The 20,775-nt window shown below is 41.5% G+C and overlaps 1 protein-coding gene and 1 long non-coding RNA gene across 5 annotated transcripts in view; one reads left to right on the forward strand and one right to left on the reverse strand.

The window, feature by feature from the left end:
- LOC308056075 overlaps positions 1-6,861 on the reverse strand; it is a 33,614-nt gene extending 26,753 nt beyond the window's left edge. Inside the window, exon 1 of the long non-coding RNA XR_013924693.1 lies at positions 534-6,861. This is a non-coding gene — a long non-coding RNA (uncharacterized lncRNA). The remainder of the gene's footprint in view (positions 1-533) is intronic.
- A 714-nt stretch (positions 6,862-7,575) lies between these two features.
- ATP2A2 (ATPase sarcoplasmic/endoplasmic reticulum Ca2+ transporting 2) overlaps positions 7,576-20,775 on the forward strand; it is a 48,232-nt gene continuing 35,032 nt past the window's right edge. For 3 of the 4 annotated variants that reach the window (XR_013924598.1, XM_080370007.1, XM_080370009.1), the window contains exons 1-5: positions 7,576-7,830; positions 8,945-8,962; positions 9,056-9,138; positions 16,222-16,326; positions 19,857-19,995. Coding sequence is in view for 3 of the 4 variants with exons in the window: in XM_080370007.1 (XP_080226133.1) it covers positions 7,713-7,830; positions 8,945-8,962; positions 9,056-9,138; positions 16,222-16,326; positions 19,857-19,995 (463 nt within the window). In the remaining variant the exon portion in view is untranslated. Of the gene's footprint in view, positions 7,831-8,944; positions 8,963-9,037; positions 9,139-16,221; positions 16,327-19,856; positions 19,996-20,775 lie in introns of all 4 variants that reach the window. The other variant, XM_080370008.1, reaches the window with a different exon arrangement.

The raw sequence follows: 20,775 nt of genomic DNA on the forward strand, positions 1-20,775 counted from the left end.
AGAAAGGTAGGGGAAAGTATAATTACAACACCCATTAATCTTACCACATAAAAATTGCCCCTTAAAAAGCAAAACCCATGTGGACTGTGGGTTACACAGACTTCTGATGGTTCAGACTGGAAGAATTTAACTGGTAAACAAAACAGCATTTGGTTTCAATCCCTCATTTTGTCTTATTTCATGAGAGAGAAAAAAATTCAACATAAAAGAATTCTATATTAAATAGAATTTTGGAAATTCTATTTAATGTACCACATAACCCATGAAAGAGCTTGTTTGATGGTATACAATCATTTTATCAATGTCTGAAAACTGAAGTGTGTTACTCCACTATGTTACTAATAACCACCTATGACTTTGGAGGAAATCTCCACAAGAAACACAGAAAGTAACTTCAGCTTGTCTCATATCACAAAATGTCACAAGTCTAATAAAAGTTGTAGTCATGTGCCATTAGTCCCAAACAATGGCTGAAAATGAAGTAATCACCATGGCTAAGAAAAGCTTTTCAATCTTACATTATTGCTACTCACCTACACAGAATGCACCTGAACGTCTTCCTTTCAATCTTGAAGAAGTCTGAGTGACTTTTCATTGTGATTCAGCAAATACATGAAGTGACGGACACCTGTTGCATGGTGGAACTGTTCAGGTTATAGTACTGTAACACTGAAAAAAAGGAAATATATATTGTTTATACTACCTCGATTACAGCCTCTGATAGGGTCAAGAGATGAAAAAAGAAAAAAAAAGTTTTGAAAACAAGTAATTCAGATGGTTCGCTTTAAAGGAAGAGTCTTAACGTACACAGCCTGAGTAAATAGAAGGTGAAAAGACAAAAAGCTGGCTTTACTGAGCTACCTTCTGGTTGTCATTGCTTGTCAGATGAATAGAAACATCAGTATGTACAGACTAATACAAACATATGAAAAGCGTAGCTGTTTGTGTATTTGGGCATAGTTTCCTTCACCCATCCTATTGCTGACAGGATCACGCAAAGCACTGCGGATGACTACAGTGCACACCGTTTTGCTTGCAGTGTACAAGACTTTGGTTCTGTCCCCATAAATTTCTATGAAGCAGGAAAGGAATTTGAATTTGTAGTGCCCCTAGAGAGGGCTAATGGTACTATTAATCTACAGTAATTATTGCCCTACCTTGTAGCTGGTAGTTTCTAGAACTTGTCATTAGCCCCCTAAGTACCAGGCTAGCTCACCTGAACCTGATTAATACAAAACAGTGTACATTACATGTTGAAGAGTGTGCAAGGTAAACTCTAAATGCCATGTTAGCATTTCTGTTTCTAACTTACTCAAGAATCACAAAAAGAAACCATTCAAAATAATTAACTGAAGTTTTAACACTCTAAGAAATGAGGCTATGTTGTGTCTTTATGGGTCCAGCTTCAAATTGGTACTGTTCTCCTGGCTGACAGCTTCAAAACTGAAGCAACGTCTTTGCTCAGGAAGTGGTGGTCCATGTCCCATAGCAAAGGAATTCAACTTTCACTACACTGTTAAGTTCTACAGGTAAGTACTATATAGTATGATCACAGCTATGACATCCCAATTAGCCATCAATTTGTTACAGATATAAAATTTAGGGCAAATTTGTAACACCTTACAAAAAACAAATCCTTCCATTTTATAAATATTGTGCTTGGCCACACAGCCTTCTACAAGCTTGGTAGTATTCCTAGCCTATTCTACAGAGAGCAAAATTGAGATCCAAAAGCACACAAGGGATATTTACACAGGAAAAAATGTCAGCTAGCTGCCAAATTAATCAGAATTAGACCTTAATTAGATGGGAAATTCAGGTCAGGATGAGATAAGAACTCAAATCTCGTGGGTACCAACCAGTGCTTTATTTCTAAAGTTGCAGTCCATTTATAAGATGGCAGTCAAGCTCATTTCCCTTTAAGAGAAATTACTTGGCTATCAAAAAAGGATAAATTATTTTTCTCAGATATGCATGATGGATCTTGGTTCTGACATAATGTTGTTCTCTCCCATACTTCTAGATCTCCTATTAACATCAGCATGGGTTAGAAAAAAATATTTTTCCAAGCAGGGGAATGGAAACTTTTGTGGCAAATACTCTAATGAAGTCTTCGGTAACAAACCAAGTGACAATCAATAGGATATAGAAATAAAAGAAGAAATCTACTAAGCCAAGCGGTGATCTCTTATAGTTACTGACATCAGAATTTGTCTCACTGTCTCTTTTACACTACCAAGGCAGCAGGCAGCAGGCACAACAATCCAGTTCTGGAAATCTCCCAGTAGCAACACTATCCTTTGTGTTCACAGTCTCTTGGTCTCAGTGGAAGTAAAATTCTACCTGCTGCTGATACAGGAACACACATTGCCTAGGAATAAAAATTATTCAGAATAAACTCAGATTATCTTAATTATCAAAATTCAAACCAATATTTTACCACTAAGTTTTCTACTGGGTTTGTGTAATTGTTTCATCTCAGTATTTTTTGCATTTTGCTGTTTAAGCTATAAGCTTCTTAAAGGGAGAGAGGGGGAAAAAACACCCTTGACATAATACCATGAAATCAAAGAGCAAGCTGACTGGAAAAAACAGTTGCTATATTTAAACTGCATTATCCTATGACAGAACTGCAGTTTTAAAACCCTTCCACCTTGATACAGCACTTTTGCGGTATTTTAATATGTCTTAGTAGATTTCAAGTGGCTGAAACATTTTAATAACTGTAATTTAAGAAGAATAAAATAGTATTGTAAGAGGAACAAACAATGCCCCCACTCGTCACTCATGAACTTGTATTTGAAATCAGTTGGGGTAATAAGAGCAACGGGTTTGGTGGTCTCAACCTAAGCCCCATTAACCAGCAATTAGCCAGTCTGCAAAAATCATGACATAATTTGGCACAGTTAAGCAGAATAGTATAAGTTTATGTCTAATGGAAGAGATTCAGGCCTGAAATAGGAAGGCTATCACCAGTCAGCATTCAGGTGTATTGGCTCAGCAAACCAGCATTTTGTGTAGTACTTGTCTGTGCTGTGTTTGGGTCCAGTAAAAACTATTAATCTTCTTTGAAAACTAAGCTACAAAACATATGTTTTTGCGTACAGCAAGAGACAATTCACATTATGACCTGTAACTCTACTGTGAATCTGCTTTGCAGCAATAGGGATGACTTAATGTTATTGCAATTTGAAGGAAAGCATCCTGCAGTCCTCTCTCAGGCCAAATTCCCATTTACTTCAATTAGTAAGCATTACAGGAACCATTTTAATGCTGCTGCCCGATGTGTTGGCTGCTGCTTCTAATATATTACAGTGAAAAAAGACAGGAGGCCAAATGTATGAATGGTGTACTTCCATTATGTGAATGGAATTTCATCAAGGCAAAAGCTGGCCCATTTTGCCGTGTTTGTTTCCAAGGTACCACTCTAAGGGGTTCCACTCTAAAAACAAACTGCAACTTCACTTCGCAGCAGCAGAATAAATTTGTTTCCTTCTTTCTTAAAGATGGAAAACGTAAAGCTATTTGCACCTGCTGGAAGTGTGAATCACCTGGAAGCTTTCACGGGCTCATATTGCTTAAGGTAGAGCTGACATGCCATCGTTCTGATTGGGGTCAAGATACCCATCTTGTTAAGAGACAAGACAAATTTTGTAGGAAACTTTATGAATCCTTGCATAGCAATGGGAAATAACACTGATTTCAGTTCACCATTCTAAATTTGTATGATAGCAAGTGATGCCAAAATTAGCAGGTACTGCTTCTGCTGCAGTATCTACATGGGTATTTGTAGTTCATTCTGCACCATGCTGTCTAGACCAAGCATTGTATCTGCAAATTTTCCAATGTGCAGCTGTCAGAAGATCTTTAATTATTTGAATTTTATTCTGCTGTGGAAGAGAAAGACCTGTAGAACAGTCCTTAATGCAGTCATTCTCTCAATATTCACTGAGCCATAACAGAACACATGACAGAAATAAACACAGGCAGAGGACTACGCTTGCAAATTCTCTCCAGATTTTATGTAGGGGTCTATGTTCAAAAGATGGAAAAAAAAGGGGAAGAATCAAGTCTTCTTAATGGGTGAGAGAGAAACAATGGAAGTGGAGTTGTCAAGCTGTAGCTGAACTAGTGAATCCCAGAGAATTCCAAGAGTTCCCCAGGATTTGCTCAAATGCAAACTCTGTTCGCTTTCCTAGCAGCATTTCCCCATGTTAAAAAGTCAAACTGAAAGGACGCCATACCTACTTTATTATATACTATGTCAAGCTCTAATTGCACATGCCATGGTTCTGGTATGCTTAAAGTAATTTTCAGAAGCCTTTTTGGAAACAGGCATAAAAATTAAACCAACAATGACATACAAAGTATATCACAGGCAGAAATAATATGAAATATGACCCAGGTCTCTTTCTAATACCAGTTTGTTTTGAAAACGGCTACCGATGCTTGATTGTGTTGCTCTTTTACATAATTTGAAAGTAATACTTTAAAATAGTAAGAAAATGAAATGCTGGACTTTGAAGTCCTTTGCAGGTGCTCTTCTATATGAAGGCTATAAAATACACTTGTGTGTAAAAACATTGTTGTGGTAAATGTATTTTTACAAAAAGCCTACATGTAGTGCAGGCTGTTTTAACATGGTAGAAGGGAAGAAGAAACTGCTCATATAGATGTACTGGGCTGTTAGTCTGTGAAATATGTTAATTCAAGTAGCTGACGTTATTCTGTATATAATGATTGTAGAAATTATGGATTTTTTGGTGTTGCACATGCACGTAATATGGGGACCAACACAGTCTGTCATGCAGAGGTGTCTTCAGACAAAGGTGTGTACGTACATACTCGTGTGCTAGAGGATACCAAAACCTGAGGTGTGGGCTATCTGGTCCTGTGACAGCCATTGATCAGCAGTTTTGTTGGCACTGAGTGTGTATTTTCAAAGACATACTGTTTTGCAAGAGTATTAATTTCATATGCATGTGCATCTTGTGACTTCAGTTGTTCTGGGGATGATTGGGGTCATGTGTTCATACAATATCAAGAAAATTATTAAAAGTGGTTAAGAAACATACAGTAAACTATATAAATTACATACAACTGTCATGTTGACATTCTTTACCACTGTAACAGTTACAGTATGTCTATATATGTGCAGTGTGAAGTAGTGGTACGAGAAGCAACACAACTGTATGCTGTTGTGTTCACAGCCAAATCAGCATTTGGCCATGCTGATTAATCATGCTGATAAGCAAGATAAAATTAATACGGGCAAGGCATGGAGTAAGTAATTCCCATACCTCAACTAGGTCATCAGATCTAACTCATGAATTTTTATTTCAGAACTTCCCTGTGAAGTGTAGGCATGTTGTCAAGTCATCCTTTTCTGGACGTTGGCTAGTTTCAGAGGAGTCTCTTTTAGGGCAGTTGTACTTTTGCTAAAAAAGATACAGGGCCACACATACCCTAGAACACCGTGATTTTATATTGGCTGTCCCCTCTCCTTGCTTCTTTTGCTAATACAGAGGTAAGACTCAAGATATTTTCTTTCTAGATCAGACATACAGTTTCTTATAGGATGGTATTGTGGGTGGTTTGTAACAGTGGTGGATACACAGATTTTATGTAGGATCTGCATTTATGTAAGCCAGCACACATGTAGAGATCAGCTTTTACATTTGCACATACGTATACATCGCTTAGCACCGAGTGCTTTTAAGGGAAGGTATTTACATTTTGTACTCGGTCACTTGCTGTGTTGTGTATTGCAGGTGTCATTTATGTCAGCTGGTGCCAACCTCTCTGTATTGTGTTCACTGAAGTTTCTGTGAATTACTGAGCGGGATGGCAAAATCAAGTCAGTTTGCTGTGTTCTATACTGGTCTGTCAGTCTGTGCCAGTTATCGAGATACTGCGCCGAGGAGAGCTGGTATCTCACACCACACACGCTGCTGAAATCACACTGTGCAGTTTATACCTCCTTACGTTATCTCTGTGCACGCCAGGGCTGAGTGTGCGCGTCACTGTTATGCTGGCGGGGCAGCATGCGATGGCTGCGAGGGGAACCAGGGAAGTTGTGCAAAAGACATTGCTCAGCGTCAGCGCAGGCCTCGTCAGAGCAGGGGCAGGACCTCTGGGGAACGAACCTGCTCTGCACCAGCATGGAGGGCACGCAGCCCTTGCTTCTCCCACCTCTGGCGCACCCACCCTTAGGCTGGATGAGGCTCCTGTCACGACAGAGGCGAGGGCAGCCCCACAATCACCCTTAGACTGGGATGAGGCTCCTGTCACGACAGAGGCGAGGGCAGCCCCTCACTCACCCTTAGGCTGGATGAGGCTCCTGTCACGACAGAAGCGAGGGCAGTCCCCCCAGTGAAGGCTGACGCTCCTGTCGCGACACGCGCCGGGGCAGCTCCGCGCCAACCCCCTGCGCCGAGACGCCTATCGCGACAGGGCGCACCCTGGGCGGCGGGCGCGGGCAGCTCCCCTCAGCCGGCGCGCGCTGCCGCCCGGGCAGCCCCGCGCCCCCTCAGCGCCCGCCAGGCGCGGGTTGAGGCCGGGACAGAGGGCGGCCGCGGCGGTTCACGCCGGGGCACTGGGGGGGGCTGGAAAGCGGCCACCCCACCTGCGGGCCTCTTCCACTGCGGAGCGGAAGCGCTCCCGCCGCCGCATGAGGCCTGCACCACCCGCCTCCGCCTCCTCCGCCGAGCCGACGGCGGGCGGCCGGCCGCGCTGCGCAGGGCCGCACCAGGCGCCGCTGCCACCGCCTCAGCGCGGCGGGCGGGGCCGCGCCTTCCCCCCGCCCCGCGCCGCGCGTCCCGCCAATGAGCGGCGTCCACATGCCGCGGCGGCGAGAGGGGCCCGGGCGGCCCAGCTCCCATAAGTTACATTAGAGCAGCCGCCGCCGGTGCGCGACCGGAGCGAGCGGGAGGCAGCGGGGAGGCCGGGCGCGGGGGGTGGGCGACCCCAAGCCGTGACGGCGACAGCGGCCTGGGCCGGCGAGGGGACGATCGGGCTGCTGGGGTGGGGTGGGGGGGGTGATTCTGACCCTTCCCGGCGGAGGGGAGGCGGGCGGCGGAGCAGCTGCGCCTTTTTCAGCCCCCTACCTCCAGAGGCCGGCGGGGCCAAGCGTGCCGTTATCGCCCTCCGTGGGGGCGGCGCGCAGCCCGGTGAGGCGAACGGAGAGGCTGCTCAGCCACCTGGACGCGGCCCACCCCCGCGCAAGCAGCCGCCGCGCCCCGCCGCCGGCGAGCCCACCGCACGCCCTCCCGCGCCCTGAGGCGACAGCGGCCGGGGGCCCGCGCCTCTCTCCTCCCGCTCAGCGGCTGCCCGCCCGCGGCCGGCGGCGCCTGACGCCCCGCTCATCGCTGCCGGAGAGGCGGCTCGGCTCCCTCGGCGGCCGTCTGGGGTGGGAGGGGGGCGGGGGCTTTTTTTTTTTTTTTTTTTTTTGACGGCTTCCCCCACACACTTTTTTTTTAATACATTTTTTTAATTTTAATCTTTTTCCTCCGCCTCCTGGGGGAAGAGCGAGGCGCTGAGGTGGGCTCGGGGGCTCCTCTCTTGCGGGAGGGGGTCTATGGTGATAGCACGGGGGTGGTGGGGGAGAGAGCGAGGGGCTGAGGAGGGGGCTCGCCGCCGCGCCTGCCGCCGCTGAGGAGGAGGAGAAAGAAGAAGAAGAGGCGAGGCACCATTTGCTGCTCCCTGCCCCAGCCATGGAGAACGCGCACACAAAGACTGTGGAGGAAGTTTTGGCTTATTTCGGCGTTAACGAAAGCACCGGGCTCAGCCTGGAGCAAGTCAAGAAGCTGAAGGAGAAATGGGGCTCCAACGGTAGGTGACCGGGCCCGCCGCCGCCGCGGGGATGCCGGCGCTGCCGCTCGTCGTCTCCCCCCCGCCCTCGTCCCGCTCCCTTCCCCCCCCCCCCCCCCCCCCCCCTTTCTCTTTTTCTCTCATCCTTCTCGGGGCCCTGTTTCGAGGCCTAACGTGCGTGTATTTGCAAAGCCGGCATCTCTTACAGGACCCGGAATAGGAGCGAGGGAGAGAAGATGGCTGACTTGAACTCCACCTCGTGGGTTTCTTTCATAGCCCGAGCGCACAGGGCTGCTTTGGGAAGGAGGATGTCACCTCCGTTTCCTTTCACCTTAACGGTGGGAAATCATCTGCCATTCCGAAACCAAGCGCTGTGGGTTCTTTTTTTTTTTTTTTTGTGTTCGTCTATGACCTTCACTTTTCCCTGTTTTTCCGTGCCTTTCTTTCTGTGCCTTATTTTACATTCTTCCCTCGAGTCACCGCACAGAATTCAGCCGATAAGGTGTTTCTTTTTTTTTTTTTTCTTTTTTTTAATCCCTATTGCTTGCCCTTCCTAGTCCCTTTTGAACTCCCATGCCGTTGTGTAAAAAATGAAAAGCTGTGAGAAGATTATACGGTGGGGGGTTTTTCGGCTTTAACATTGCTTTTGTGCCTCTTGAATTACTGAATCTAGTTGCAGGGAGATAAAAGGGAGAGCAGAAATAAGAAAATATCCTTAAAATGGAGGAATGAATTTGTAATATTTTGAACCAAGTTTGGTGGTTTGGCTTTTTTCAGTGAATGCGGTGGAAAATCTTTGTCAGGCGGCTTTCGAAAAAACGTTTTGAGCCTTTGACCCTTTGTGTGCAGCAACAGCAGAAGTCCCACAGCTGGCTGGAGTGATGACTTGGCTGAATTATAACCCTTGGCACATTCTGGCTAACCTCTATGTGTCTTAAAATGCAAAACTGTTGGGCCTATTCAGATGCTCTGATGAAAAGAGCCACCTTAATGGGGCTTTCAGTATGCACACCCAACGAAGTTGGATTTGACAATTCAGAAACAGTATCTAGTGGATGCCTTCTAATGCTCTAATGTGTTTCTTCAATGATTTCTTTTCTTTGACATGCTTCCTGGAAAAATCTTCCACTGACAGAGTTACCGGCTGAGGAAGGTAAGCATGCTTGTGAAATCTGCCAATTTCTATTCAATAATTAATCTTTTTTTTTTTAATGTGCATACTAAATAGCTCTGTTACATATTGCAGGAAAAACCTTACTCGAGCTTGTGATTGAACAATTTGAAGACTTACTAGTTAGAATTTTGTTGCTGGCAGCTTGCATATCTTTTGTAAGTATGAATTTTTTTTCATTTCGTAGGCTTCTGTGTCAGTGACAGATGTTCCAATGTATAGGAACTGTTTTTCTTTCTCAAAAGCTGTAAGATGCAAAGTAAACTGCTGTCTGTTAAATTAGTTGCCCTGTGAATGGGTTTCTGTATGATAGAAAACAAAATGTCAGGGAATCTTTTATTGCATGAGTCATAAGTACGTAACTACACTAGACAGGCATTTTAAAAAGTGATTCTCATTCAACCCAGTTCACTTATTTGAGGTGGCATTTCCCAATGCTTTTGTTGGCTTTGAAAGCTAACCTTGAGTAAGTAAGTGTTTAACTGGACATTCTTCCTGCCTTTGAGTTAATAGTTATCAAGCTCAATGTATAATCATTGGAAGACATTTTTGGGTGCAGTGCAGACTGTAAATAGCATTTACATGGCGAATATTCCAGTTGCCTTCCCCTCCTGATAATAGCAAGGTGACAGTTGTTGCTTTTGACAGTGACAAGAATGATGACGGCTGTGATGGCACCATTGCTGACCAAATTTGGTAACTGACCTTTGGAAAGTCTAGTCATTAAATGGACATCTTGCTTTACATACAGGATTAAAAGAACAGGAACACTTCTAACTTAGTTTTTTTTTAAAAGCATGTTTAGGCAGTCTTTACATAATGTGTAATGGGTATGTGTTTGCTAAAAAAACTAGAAAACTGGGTAAAAGCTAAGTACAGAAGGAAGATGAAGGCTGTGTGTCTTGAGCTGAACCGCAGAAGTAAGTGTGCAGAATATTAAATTGTTTAGGTAGGAGTAAAAGTTTATGTTAGACTTTGCCCTGGAGTTGTAATTAACTACTTAAAAAAAAAAAAAAAAAAAAAAAAGCTACAGCTCTTGGGGGGGAGTGGAAATTGTGGTGACTCTTTAGCTAAGGGCAAGCTAATTAGGATGGGCAGAGGAGAATGTGCTCTGAAGCCACTGTGTTTGATGGGGGAAGGGTTGCCCTGTTGTGGCTGCTGCAGTATATACTGTGTTGCTGATCCTCCACCAAGAGAGGCTTCAGCTATCCCACACACTGATACCTTTCAAAGTACTTTGGATTTTGACATGTATATACCATAATCAGCTGAGCATTGACTGGTGGCATTGGTCTTGACCATGGAGACAGATGTGCTTTACTCGCTCTTCTGTTTCCTGGGAAGGAAGTCAGGCTGGCTATAGAAAATTGAGTAACGACGACATTAAAACTTTTTTTTTCCTTGTCTCTCCATTTTCCCCTCACAGAGGGTGAGAAGGGGATGTATTTTTGCTCTGAGAGGTCAGTTAGTGTTCCTCCCATGTCATGAGATAAATGACAGTGCAGAAGTTTGTTAGCCTTTCATGCCAAGGTACATTACTTGGTTTTATTATAACAAAGTAAATAAAAAATCAGATTCTTGGTTTTATTATAACAAAGTAAATAAAAAATCAGATTTCACCAAACTTTTAAGCGTTCATTGCTGAATCTGAGTAAGTAGTATGATACCAGAGTAACGGGTCATAGAACATACACTTACACTACCAGGCCCTCCTTGAAAACTTGACTGCATTGAGCTTTTTTCAGTATGCTTGATTTTCCTATCTAATTAAGAGGAGTGTTGGACAGATCTGGGTTCTCTGCTTCTGTGCAACTGGCATGGTATATGACCTTGGGCTACCGCTCTGCTTTTTCTGTCTCCTATTTAAGAGTTACAGATACTCACAATGAATTGATGTTAGTAGTAAAAATTTTCTCTTTTTTGATGAAATGTGAAAGAAAAAACCAAGATATGTTACAATTTTGGTACTTCGGAAGCAATTCCCCTTTCTGTGTGTTTCTGGCTTTTTTTTTTTTTTTTTGTTGCTCAGAAGGTGATCATCTGTTGTCAGTTTTTCTTAGGTTTTAACACTTTTTGTTGATTAAAGCATATTAGAGACTTCTGTAGTAGCTGAAAAGAACTGTTGAGTATGTTAATTACATTCAATTTTTGCAATACAGTCTTTGTAATTAACATCACCTAAATTCTGGTATTCTTTACCGTTAATTTAAAAAAAATTTTGAAGATTCAGGTATGAGAGAGAGGATCTTGAGGTGAATAGATCATGGTTTTGTGTTACGGAAGCTCTTCTAGTGACTGTGATCATAAATTATATTGGATTCTTACTATCATGACTGGCTGCACAGAAACATCCATCTTTAACACTGAGATTGCATTAGATTTTTGTGCAGAAACATCTCCTCTTACATACAATATAAACCTCTGAGTTCAGAGTGCCTTTTGTGTCCTCGACTCCCACACCCCCTGTCAGTTATGTGTCAGTAAAATAAATCAGACTAACAGCTGAATCTGCGTCGCCCTAGCTGATTGTAGGGGTCATATGCTGCATGTTTGTTGGCTGTAGATACTATGTCGTACATTCCAGGTTGGAACTGCTGTTACAGATGTGCCTAGTTAGTTAAAGCCTTAAGTATGGCTTTTGAAGAAAAGCGACGTAAATAATTTCTGATGGTGTGTAAATGGATCTGCATATAGGCTTGGACCTTGGCTTGGTGATCTGTTGAATCTGTGAAGCCTACGCAGAAATACACTCTACAGGTTTATCTCAGCAGTTAAGTGCCCTCATAGCCTGACTTTCTAGGTGAAAGTAAGAGGATGTTTAATTTTCTGTGAACTGTGCCTTCTAATTCTTGCTCCTTAGGTAGCATGTACTCAGATTTACAGTACTTACATTAAAGAACAGCTTTCTTTGCTGTATAAATGGTCTTGACAAGTTGCAAGATGTTGATTGTGCACCTGATGTGGAATAATTCTTTGGTAAAGTATACATTCTTTAAGTAGTGGTGTATGCTTAACCATGCAGTCTTTGCACCACAGTAACAGTGAATTTTCTTCTAGGAGATGCAGCATAGGCTAAGAAATCTACCAAAAACTTAAACATTAAGACAGCATCCTAAGAGCATTCACCCTGCCAGTTGTTTCTTTGATTCCTAAACTGACTTAGAACTGAATGTTCTGGGAACGTTTTCTAATAGCAGATATCCATGTTTAGATTAAAACAATATATTGTGATTTAGTCCAGAGATTATTACAGCCTGTAAATTAGCATGAGTATAACCTAATCTGTGTTAAAAGATGAGCAAAGCTACTCTTGAAGGGTAAGATGTGCCAGTAAAAATGATGCAGGCTTTGCCCTGAAATCACTCCAAAAGCTGCCTGTTACAGTCAGTAGCAGTGAGTATGTGGCATGAGATAAGGATTGCTGTGGGATGCTACACTGACATGCTTTTAGCTAAACTCCGATTACTCAATAGCACCTGGTGGTACCCCTACCAACTGGTGGGTAGGGTCAATAAAAATGAGAAGTAATTTGGTTCAATTTTACTTGGTAGAAATTAAACTCTGGGTGCTATATCTCTCTTTTTTCTTTTTTTTTCTCCCCTTTATTGCTACGCTAAACACAGGAATATGTTTATTTTCAGAAATAGAGTATAGCATGTCTGATGGGTGCTTACAGTCTGTTAACCCAGTAAAAAATCTTAATTTTTTACTTGGGTGTGGTTAAGATCTGTTGATTTGGGGTGGTTTTTTTCCTTCCTCTTTCCTTGGGTAGCAAATAAAAATCCCTACTGGATAATGGAACTAAAGAAAAGGCTCCCACGCTTAGTATTTCTTGGTGTTCAGTATAACGGACATGGAACAAGTACCAGGACTACTAAAATAGTTGGCATCTGCTTAATTTTAAGCTAGTTTGTATTGAAAAGAGAGATCAGTAGAAAACAATTTTCTGAGTAGTAGTTAGTCCTCTGCCCAAAATGTACTGAATCTTAATTCACAGTATGCTGTGAGAAGAAAGCTCTCTTAAACGCAGTCCATAGTTCTACATGACCTGCCTTAATTAGCCCAGGGTTTCTTTTTGTTAGGATGAGATCTTACTATCCCAGCTTGCTTATAAGTTTCCATTGTCAAAATGGAAAACAAACAAAAATCCTTGTTAGGTTGCTGACAACAAACTGTTTGCTTTTCCTCTGTTAGTGGTAAGCGGGTGCAGCCTGCTGGGCAACAGAATTCTATCTTGAAACTTCCATTCTTTAATTCTTATTTTGTTACTTAATGATAGCCATCGGAGGGAACTTGCCTCCATAACTTACCTGACAATGCAGAGATACTTAACTTGCAGAAATGCGAAAAGTTCTGAGGTCACTTCTGTTCTTCTAGCTGTTTTTCATCAGTAGTCACCTCATTGCTGCCTGACTTCTGCATTGTACCTCTGCCCCCTTCTTTACAAATAACCATGAAAACTTAAGTGCTATTTGCCTGTCATTGTGTATTTTTTTGGCTTACTGTCCTGTAGGTCCAGCCCATTAGGCTTTGATTAAAACAAGCTTCTTCAAGCCATAGCTCTAGCAGCCCTGAAGCAAATGTACTGAAGGGAAGCTGTCTTTTATGCTGCTTACGTTGGCTGTTGATATGGACTTCTGTGTCTTGCTATTAATTTCCCTTGTATTGTCAGACTTGCATTTCTCTTGAGCAATTATCTTGCTCTTTCTTGCTCCTGCCCCGCCCCCCCTCCCCCCCTTAAGCTGCTTAAATACATGGTAACTTTATTTATTGACCATACTGCCTGAACAAGTACATTGGAGATCAATGACCTGGAAATTAAGCTGTACTACATCTGAGTCTTAAAAGTGATTAGGCCTGAAATACGGTGGAGCCCTTCCGAGTAGCAGTCAAATAAAAGATCTCTCACTGTAAAACTCTCCAGGGTCTTAAAAGTGTGCTAGTGGAAACTTTTTGACAAGGACTCAATGCCCCGGACAAGAATTGTCTAGTCTCTACCAGGTTTCAACATATGATCTGTTGTTACTAAAAATGCCTAGTTAAATACTTGTATTCCTTGTTTCAGTCTTTGGTTTTTACTGTGGCTTTGTTTTTACTTCAGGCTACCATCAAATAATAAACCTGATGTGTTACAGCAATACATGTTATATATCACAAGTATCCCAAATGGAGTGTTAATATAGCTGTAGTCTGCTATAACAAAACCAAAACCTAAATGTATTCTGTTACTTATATGTCTGCATTTACTAAAACACCCTAGAACTAGAGCTTAGATTGTTCCACTGTTAGTAATTGTATGGAAATTTTGGGGAGGGAAATCTGTGTTGTTGGCTTCCAGGATTAACTAGATACTTCATTTTAATTTGGTCACGTGTTGATAATTTTGCCAAAACCCCACAACAGTTAAGATCAAAAACATGAGGTCTGTACTGTCAGGTTCATCTGCTCTTTCTCAAATAATGGCTTACTGAAAGAAAAGATCTGTTGAAAACTTAATTTTGGTTCTCCTTGACATACTTGGATCTTGCTGTCCTTGTAGCTACTTTCCTTACCTGGTAAAGTTGCAGGCTTTCTCAGTGTTATTTCACAACACGTGTGGTATTCAATCTGAAGAGATTATGGTTTAGCATTGTGTAAAGCAGATGTTTTATTCCAGTTAACCTTGTAGGTGCCTGTTCTGTTAAGAACACCACAAAATGATTTATTTTACTTGCTTTGTTGGAAGCAAAACGGGCTCTGTGAAATTTCAATAAAGAAAGGAAGGGAAGAAGCAGATCCTAAGCATCTTTTCTTATGGCAGCATGTGACCTTGTATATGCTAAGAAAACTGGAGATGTACCGTTAGCTCCACAGGAGGCAACAGTGCTGGTGAAGAGTAACAGCTGTCTGTGATATTAAGGGGTATGGGTGAAGACTACAGTTCAAACTGGATGACTGCTGTAGCAGGTCAAATGGCAGAAGTTGTTACTGGGGATTGGAGATTTGGGGGGGGGGGGGGGGGGGAGGGAAGGAATACTGAGACGCAGAAAGCGTAAGAGATCCTAACTAAATCTCTTCTCCAGAGGGCTTATGCAGACCCTCAAAATGTTTTGTTGCCAGCTGGAATGTTTCAGTCTTGCTAATTGTAACCTGGATCTTCTAAGTTTATCCTTTTGTAATAAAAATTTGTTGTTGCATTGGATTTGCTTGACAGTCTGTTTTCTGCTTGAGGCTTTCATGCTGCTGCTCCTTCCTTTTAACGTCCTGGAGTGTTTCACAATTGAGCAATAGCTCTGAGCAGCATGTTGGCGGAATTATGGCGCTTGCTTTAGTAACGGTTTGCTCACTGCAGTCTTCTTGTGATTCAGAGTGCTGTTGCCTGACTACCAGCCTTAATTATCTCAACACATTGTTCCTATTTACTGTCACTTTCCAGGCTTCCTGTTGCTCAACATGTTCACGAAAAAGCTCTTCCTCTCTGGTCATGTTAGCTTGACTTTTCTTTAGTAATTACAGAACTCTGCAGAGGCCTGACACGTACCCATTCAAGTGAATGGCAGAAGCCTAGAACTAGAGTGTAATTATAAAGCAAATGAATTAAAAGAAAATATCTGTGGAGCCTTTTCATGCAAGTCCTCAAGCTGATTCACATTTTAAAATTCAGATTTGAGTTTTGTCAGCTACTTCGCTCAGATTTCAACTTCAGATGTAACTATACAATCCACTTACATGCTTCGACACTACTTGTATTTAAAGGAGTAGATGCTTGTTTTCCATACGTACTCACTTGTAAACTTGTAAAACCGTTTTCATTTGTGTCAAAGATACTGGTAAAGAACAATTAACTTGATTAAAATTCATATCCTGGCAAAGTTTAATGTACTAACTAGTCTGTATCCTGTTATATACAGTAATAATTTTTTTTAGAAGAACTTCTCACTGCTGTAGCTGTTATCACAACTTCTGCTTTCATTTGTGAAGCAAAAGTAGCAGTATGTTTCCCAAATAAATAGCTTGCTCCTTTAAAAGAGGCAGCCTTGGAAAATAACTTTTTACTACTTCAGTATTGATTCTTTTTCCTTTCCATTGTATATTGCCAACTCATTCATGAACTGCAAAACTGCAGCTTGAAGGATTGCAAGGTTTCCAAAACTGCTTAAGTCTAGGTAGTTGAACCTCAAGCTGAAACTTCCTGGGTGTAAAGTTTGCACAGTGTCTGTGGAAAACAGTTAGTAATTTAATTCATTGTGTTTCTCATACAGGTCCTGGCCTGGTTTGAAGAAGGTGAAGAAACAATCACAGCATTTGTAGAGCCTTTTGTAATCTTACTTATATTAGTAGCCAATGCAATTGTGGGAGTGTGGCAGGTATGCAGATATTTTTACAACATCAATTCTTTTTGTTTAAGAGGAAGGACTGTACAGTGTAGTGTCAGCTGCTTCATACCGTGCAAGTAATGTGGTGTTAACTTTAGATTCCTGAGAGTCAACATACCATAAAATTTCTACACAGAAAGTTTCGACTTAAAGGTAAAATGTAAGCTTTGGAAGTACAGCCAAAAAGGCAAAGTTCCTGTCAGTTTGTTTGGCCACACACTGAACACATGAGCTAGGCAGTCCAGAATGAAGGCCTGAATTTGGGAAATATTTCTGGGCTTTGCAAGATTTAATTTAATGAATTGGATGGGATTGTAAAAAAAAAAAAGTGTGCATGTGTATCAATTAAGGAACAAGGGATGGAACACTTGTAGTCCAGTTTCTTGTCTGCTTCCTTTTGAGACAAATGCTATGTTTTAGTACATTTATTAATAGAATTAATACAGTATTAATTCTTCCTATTTAATTACTATAGTAGCTACAAAGTACAAGACTGCATGTCTGTCAAATGGCAGAAGTTTCTTTTGAAAACTTCTAAATACCATGAAAGTTTTCCTATGTTATTAGCTGTGAGATGAGTTAGATGACTTCTTATAAATCCTATTGGCCGTAATATGCATAACATAATCTAACACTTCTGGAGATACTGGACCAAAATTGTTCATATATCTTCAGTTTACTAATTTGGTCACTATAGACAGGGCATGCTTTATTAGGTTAATTTATTTTATATATATATAATTTAGGTTAATTTATTTTATATATATATAATTTAGAAAAAAATTCTAAAAATCCTAAAATACTTTCAAAGTTCCTTGTAAGGCTGGTTTTGTTCCGTTTTTTCTAAAGGGATGATGTTAATATGACATAATTACTTTTAGCACATTAGGTTTCATGCGTGGGGAAAAAGGCAACCCTGTCCAAAATAACAAGAAGAATTAAGAGGAGGAGCCCTGTTAACCAGTTAAAACATGTTTGAGAGGAACCTACACACTGGAAGCCACCAGAAGTGGCATTGAGTGGCACTGCTGCACATTTGTGTGCTTTGCTTTGTGCTAGCCCAAGTAAGCTGGCTGAAGACTAACCCTTGAAATGCTCAGTTTTAGCAGTACCCAGCTTGCTGTGCAACTGCTAGAGCTGGTATGGAGAGGAATTAAGTGTCAATTGAGGGATGACAGCATTGCCCCATTAAGTGTCACTTTTCTATTCAAATCTTTGTAAAGCAATTGTTAAAGATTAATTCTTGCACTTGAAATAGAGTTACATTTCTGCATGTAGTGACTTTAAGGACAAAATGCAAGGTAAAGCTATCTGTATAGTTTGGGGATTTTCCTGTGTGGTTGCATACCCTGTTGTAGGAAATAACCAATTGTTTTCAGACATGATAGTGTGCAAAGAAAATACATATCTTTCTCTGGCTACATGCAGTGAACTTAATTGTGAAACAAAATTGCTGTACAGATTAAATGACTCATTCCCTTGTTTTAATGGGCATGGAAAATAGTCACAATACATAGTCTCCACCCATAAATGTATCTGTTTCTACAGGTACTAGATGAGATCACCTGAGTCATTGCCTTAGCTCTGCCCTCCTCAACCTTTCCTCTCACATGCACTTTTCCCACAGTGCCACTTGCTAGTACTCTGGTGGTTGGCAAGGTAATCTTAACTACCCTAACTTCAAGTGAACTGATCGTTGAGTCCAGCCATTCACCTTGCGCTGCCCAGTCCACTGCTAAATCACGTCCCTAGGTGCCCCATCTGTATATCTATTAAATATCTCCAGTGATGGTGACTCAGCCACTTCTGTGGGCAGCCTGTTCCAGTGCCTGACAAACCTTTCGGTGAAGAAATTTTTCCTAATCCCCAATCTATACCTCCCCTGGCACAACTTGAGGCTGTTTCCTCTTGTCCTGTCACTTCTTACTTGGGAGAAGACACTGTCCCCTGCCTGCAACCTCTTTCAGGTAGTTCTACATTGTAAAAGGTCTCCCCGAGCCTCCTTTCTCCAGACTGAGCAACCCCAGTTTCCTCAGCCATTCCTCCTAAGACCTGTTCTCTAGACGCTTTGCCGGCTTGTCTCTGGACATTCTCCAGCACCTCAACATCGTTCTTGTGGTGAGGGGCCCAAAACTGAACAAGTACTTGAGGGGCAGCCTCGCCAGTGTGTACAGGGGGATGATCGCTTCCCTAGTCCTGCTGGCCACGCTACTTCTGATATAGGTCTAGATGCTTTTGGCCTTCCTGGCCACCTGGGCCATGATGTTTCATTCTTTCTTATTTGCCCTTTTTGAAGGAAAAGCTCTGTTTAACAAACCTTCCCTTTGTGGGTCTTCCTGTTGTACCTTTAAGGTTTTGCCTAATTTTAACTTGTAGTTAATCTGTAGAAAAGTAACATCGTTATTATGCTGGGGAGCAAAATTAATTTACCTGGTGGGATATGAGGCTAGTATTAATTATAGCTTTTACAGGTCTGTGCTGGTATCTCTGCACTGCCTGGTACGGAGCTGTGCCATGTTAATGTCTGTCCTTCAAGGAAGTTTTGGTAATGCTGGTTTTCAGCTGCGTTTTAAAGAAAGTACCTAGTACCTCAACCTTCAGATTTCTGAAGATTAGGTTTCTGCTTTGATACATGCGGGAGGAAGTTTTTATTACCTAGAAAGGCTGGTATATATTTGAAGCGCAGGCATTCTAAAAAGTATGCACACACTTAACATTATCTGTAATCATCAGGACTACATGATGTTTGTACTTGTCAATAGGCTGGAAAGTAAGTTAACTTTTCTCTAGGTCTTGGAGAAGTGCTGATCAGCTGTTGGTTTCTTACGTTGTCCTTTATCTAGGATGTTGATACTGATCTCTGGTAGTGCTTAGCCAAGAGAATTGCACTTGAGATAGAAAAGCTAGTTAGTGGAAATGTAAAGGTTGTCATATGGGGGGATTCATGTAAATTTGTAAACTGTTATCAGACTTTGGGGAAGTTTCTAGTCTGTATGCTTTAATTTCACTGTAGTTGTGGCTTGATTTACTGGAAGAAAAGTTGATAATAGGTTGTTTGAGCTTTGTCTTGACTTGACCTTTGATTTCTATCAGTGAGTAAAATTCAGTAGTGCTAGTCCACTCCAGTCGGAGTCTAAGCTGCTCCAGCTGGTGAGGTACAGCTGAGACAAGACTATATCCATGAGTCTTAATTCTGCATTAGTGCTTTTTTAATGTGAAAAAACATCCATGTGTTAAATAGAACTCTTTGTGTGGCCTCCTTGTAACAAGAAACAGTGGAAATGCTGCAGGGTTCGAATAAACAACTTTTAGGTTCTAAATGCCCACTAATACCCGGATAATGTTGTAATGATTTCCAGTCAGCAGCCTCGTAAGGGGAAGGTTCATCTAACTTTCTGCATTAATAAATGGAGCTGAGCTGAGTCAGTGATACTCATATGATAATGCATTTGAAAAATTGGATCTGACATATGTATTTTTCCTTGAGGGTTTTAAAATTACACATTTTTGGTGTCTTTTAGGAAAGAAATGCTGAAAATGCTATTGAAGCTCTTAAAGAATATGAACCAGAAATGGGCAAAGTGTATCGACAAGACCGAAAAAGTGTACAGAGGATTAAAGCAAGAGACATTGTCCCAGGTGATATTGTAGAAGTGGCAGGTAAGACTCATTTATGTCATGCATACCTCTATTAGCATATGATTGTAAAATTGTTGTGGGGGCCTTGTCTTAATGATTTGAGGCCCTGGGGGCAGTTTCCGGAGATGCCTGAGTATACGCTTCACTTACAAACAATCTTGCTTCTGTTCATCTGTAATTACCTTAAATGTGCATTTGCACTGAGGGGATTGTTTTTCAAATTGCCACTTACTTTAATTGGTAGGTCTAAAAGCAAAGCGTCTTAATTGGAGTAGAGGTTTTAACACTTGTCACTACTCTAAAATTTTATTTTCTAAAGTCTGGTTTCAAAGTGTCCTAACTTGTCTGTTTTCTATTGCAAAATACTCTTTTTTTCCTAGCTTTGAAATGTGTTCAGTTTTCTTAGGTTCTGGAATGCAGATTATTATATTATTTTTTATTCAAGCTCTGTTCGTTTATCTAAGGAAAGATAATTTCATCTGAAGACTTTTTCCAGCTTTTTTTATTTGTGGTAGCAGTGTCTTTCAGCTTCTCTTCACAAATGTCCGCTCAGCTAGTATGACTGGCATATGACATCATTGTTTTCTCGAGTTTCATAATTCTTTATTGTTTTTTGCCTGTTGCTGTATAGGAGACCACAAATAGAGATAACTATACTAGTTAGAGCTTCCTGTTTCTCTGGTGTAATCATTTAAGTACCAGACTTAAAAGACTGAAATTTTACATCAAGCTTTCTAATAACTTAGATTTGCCCTAAAAGATGTACCTTTATTTGGAAGGAGTGCAAAAATAGAAGTATTC

The sequence above is a fragment of the Falco punctatus genome (assembly GCF_963210335.1).
Source record: "Falco punctatus genome assembly, chromosome: 1".
NCBI lineage: Eukaryota > Metazoa > Chordata > Aves > Falconiformes > Falconidae > Falco > Falco punctatus.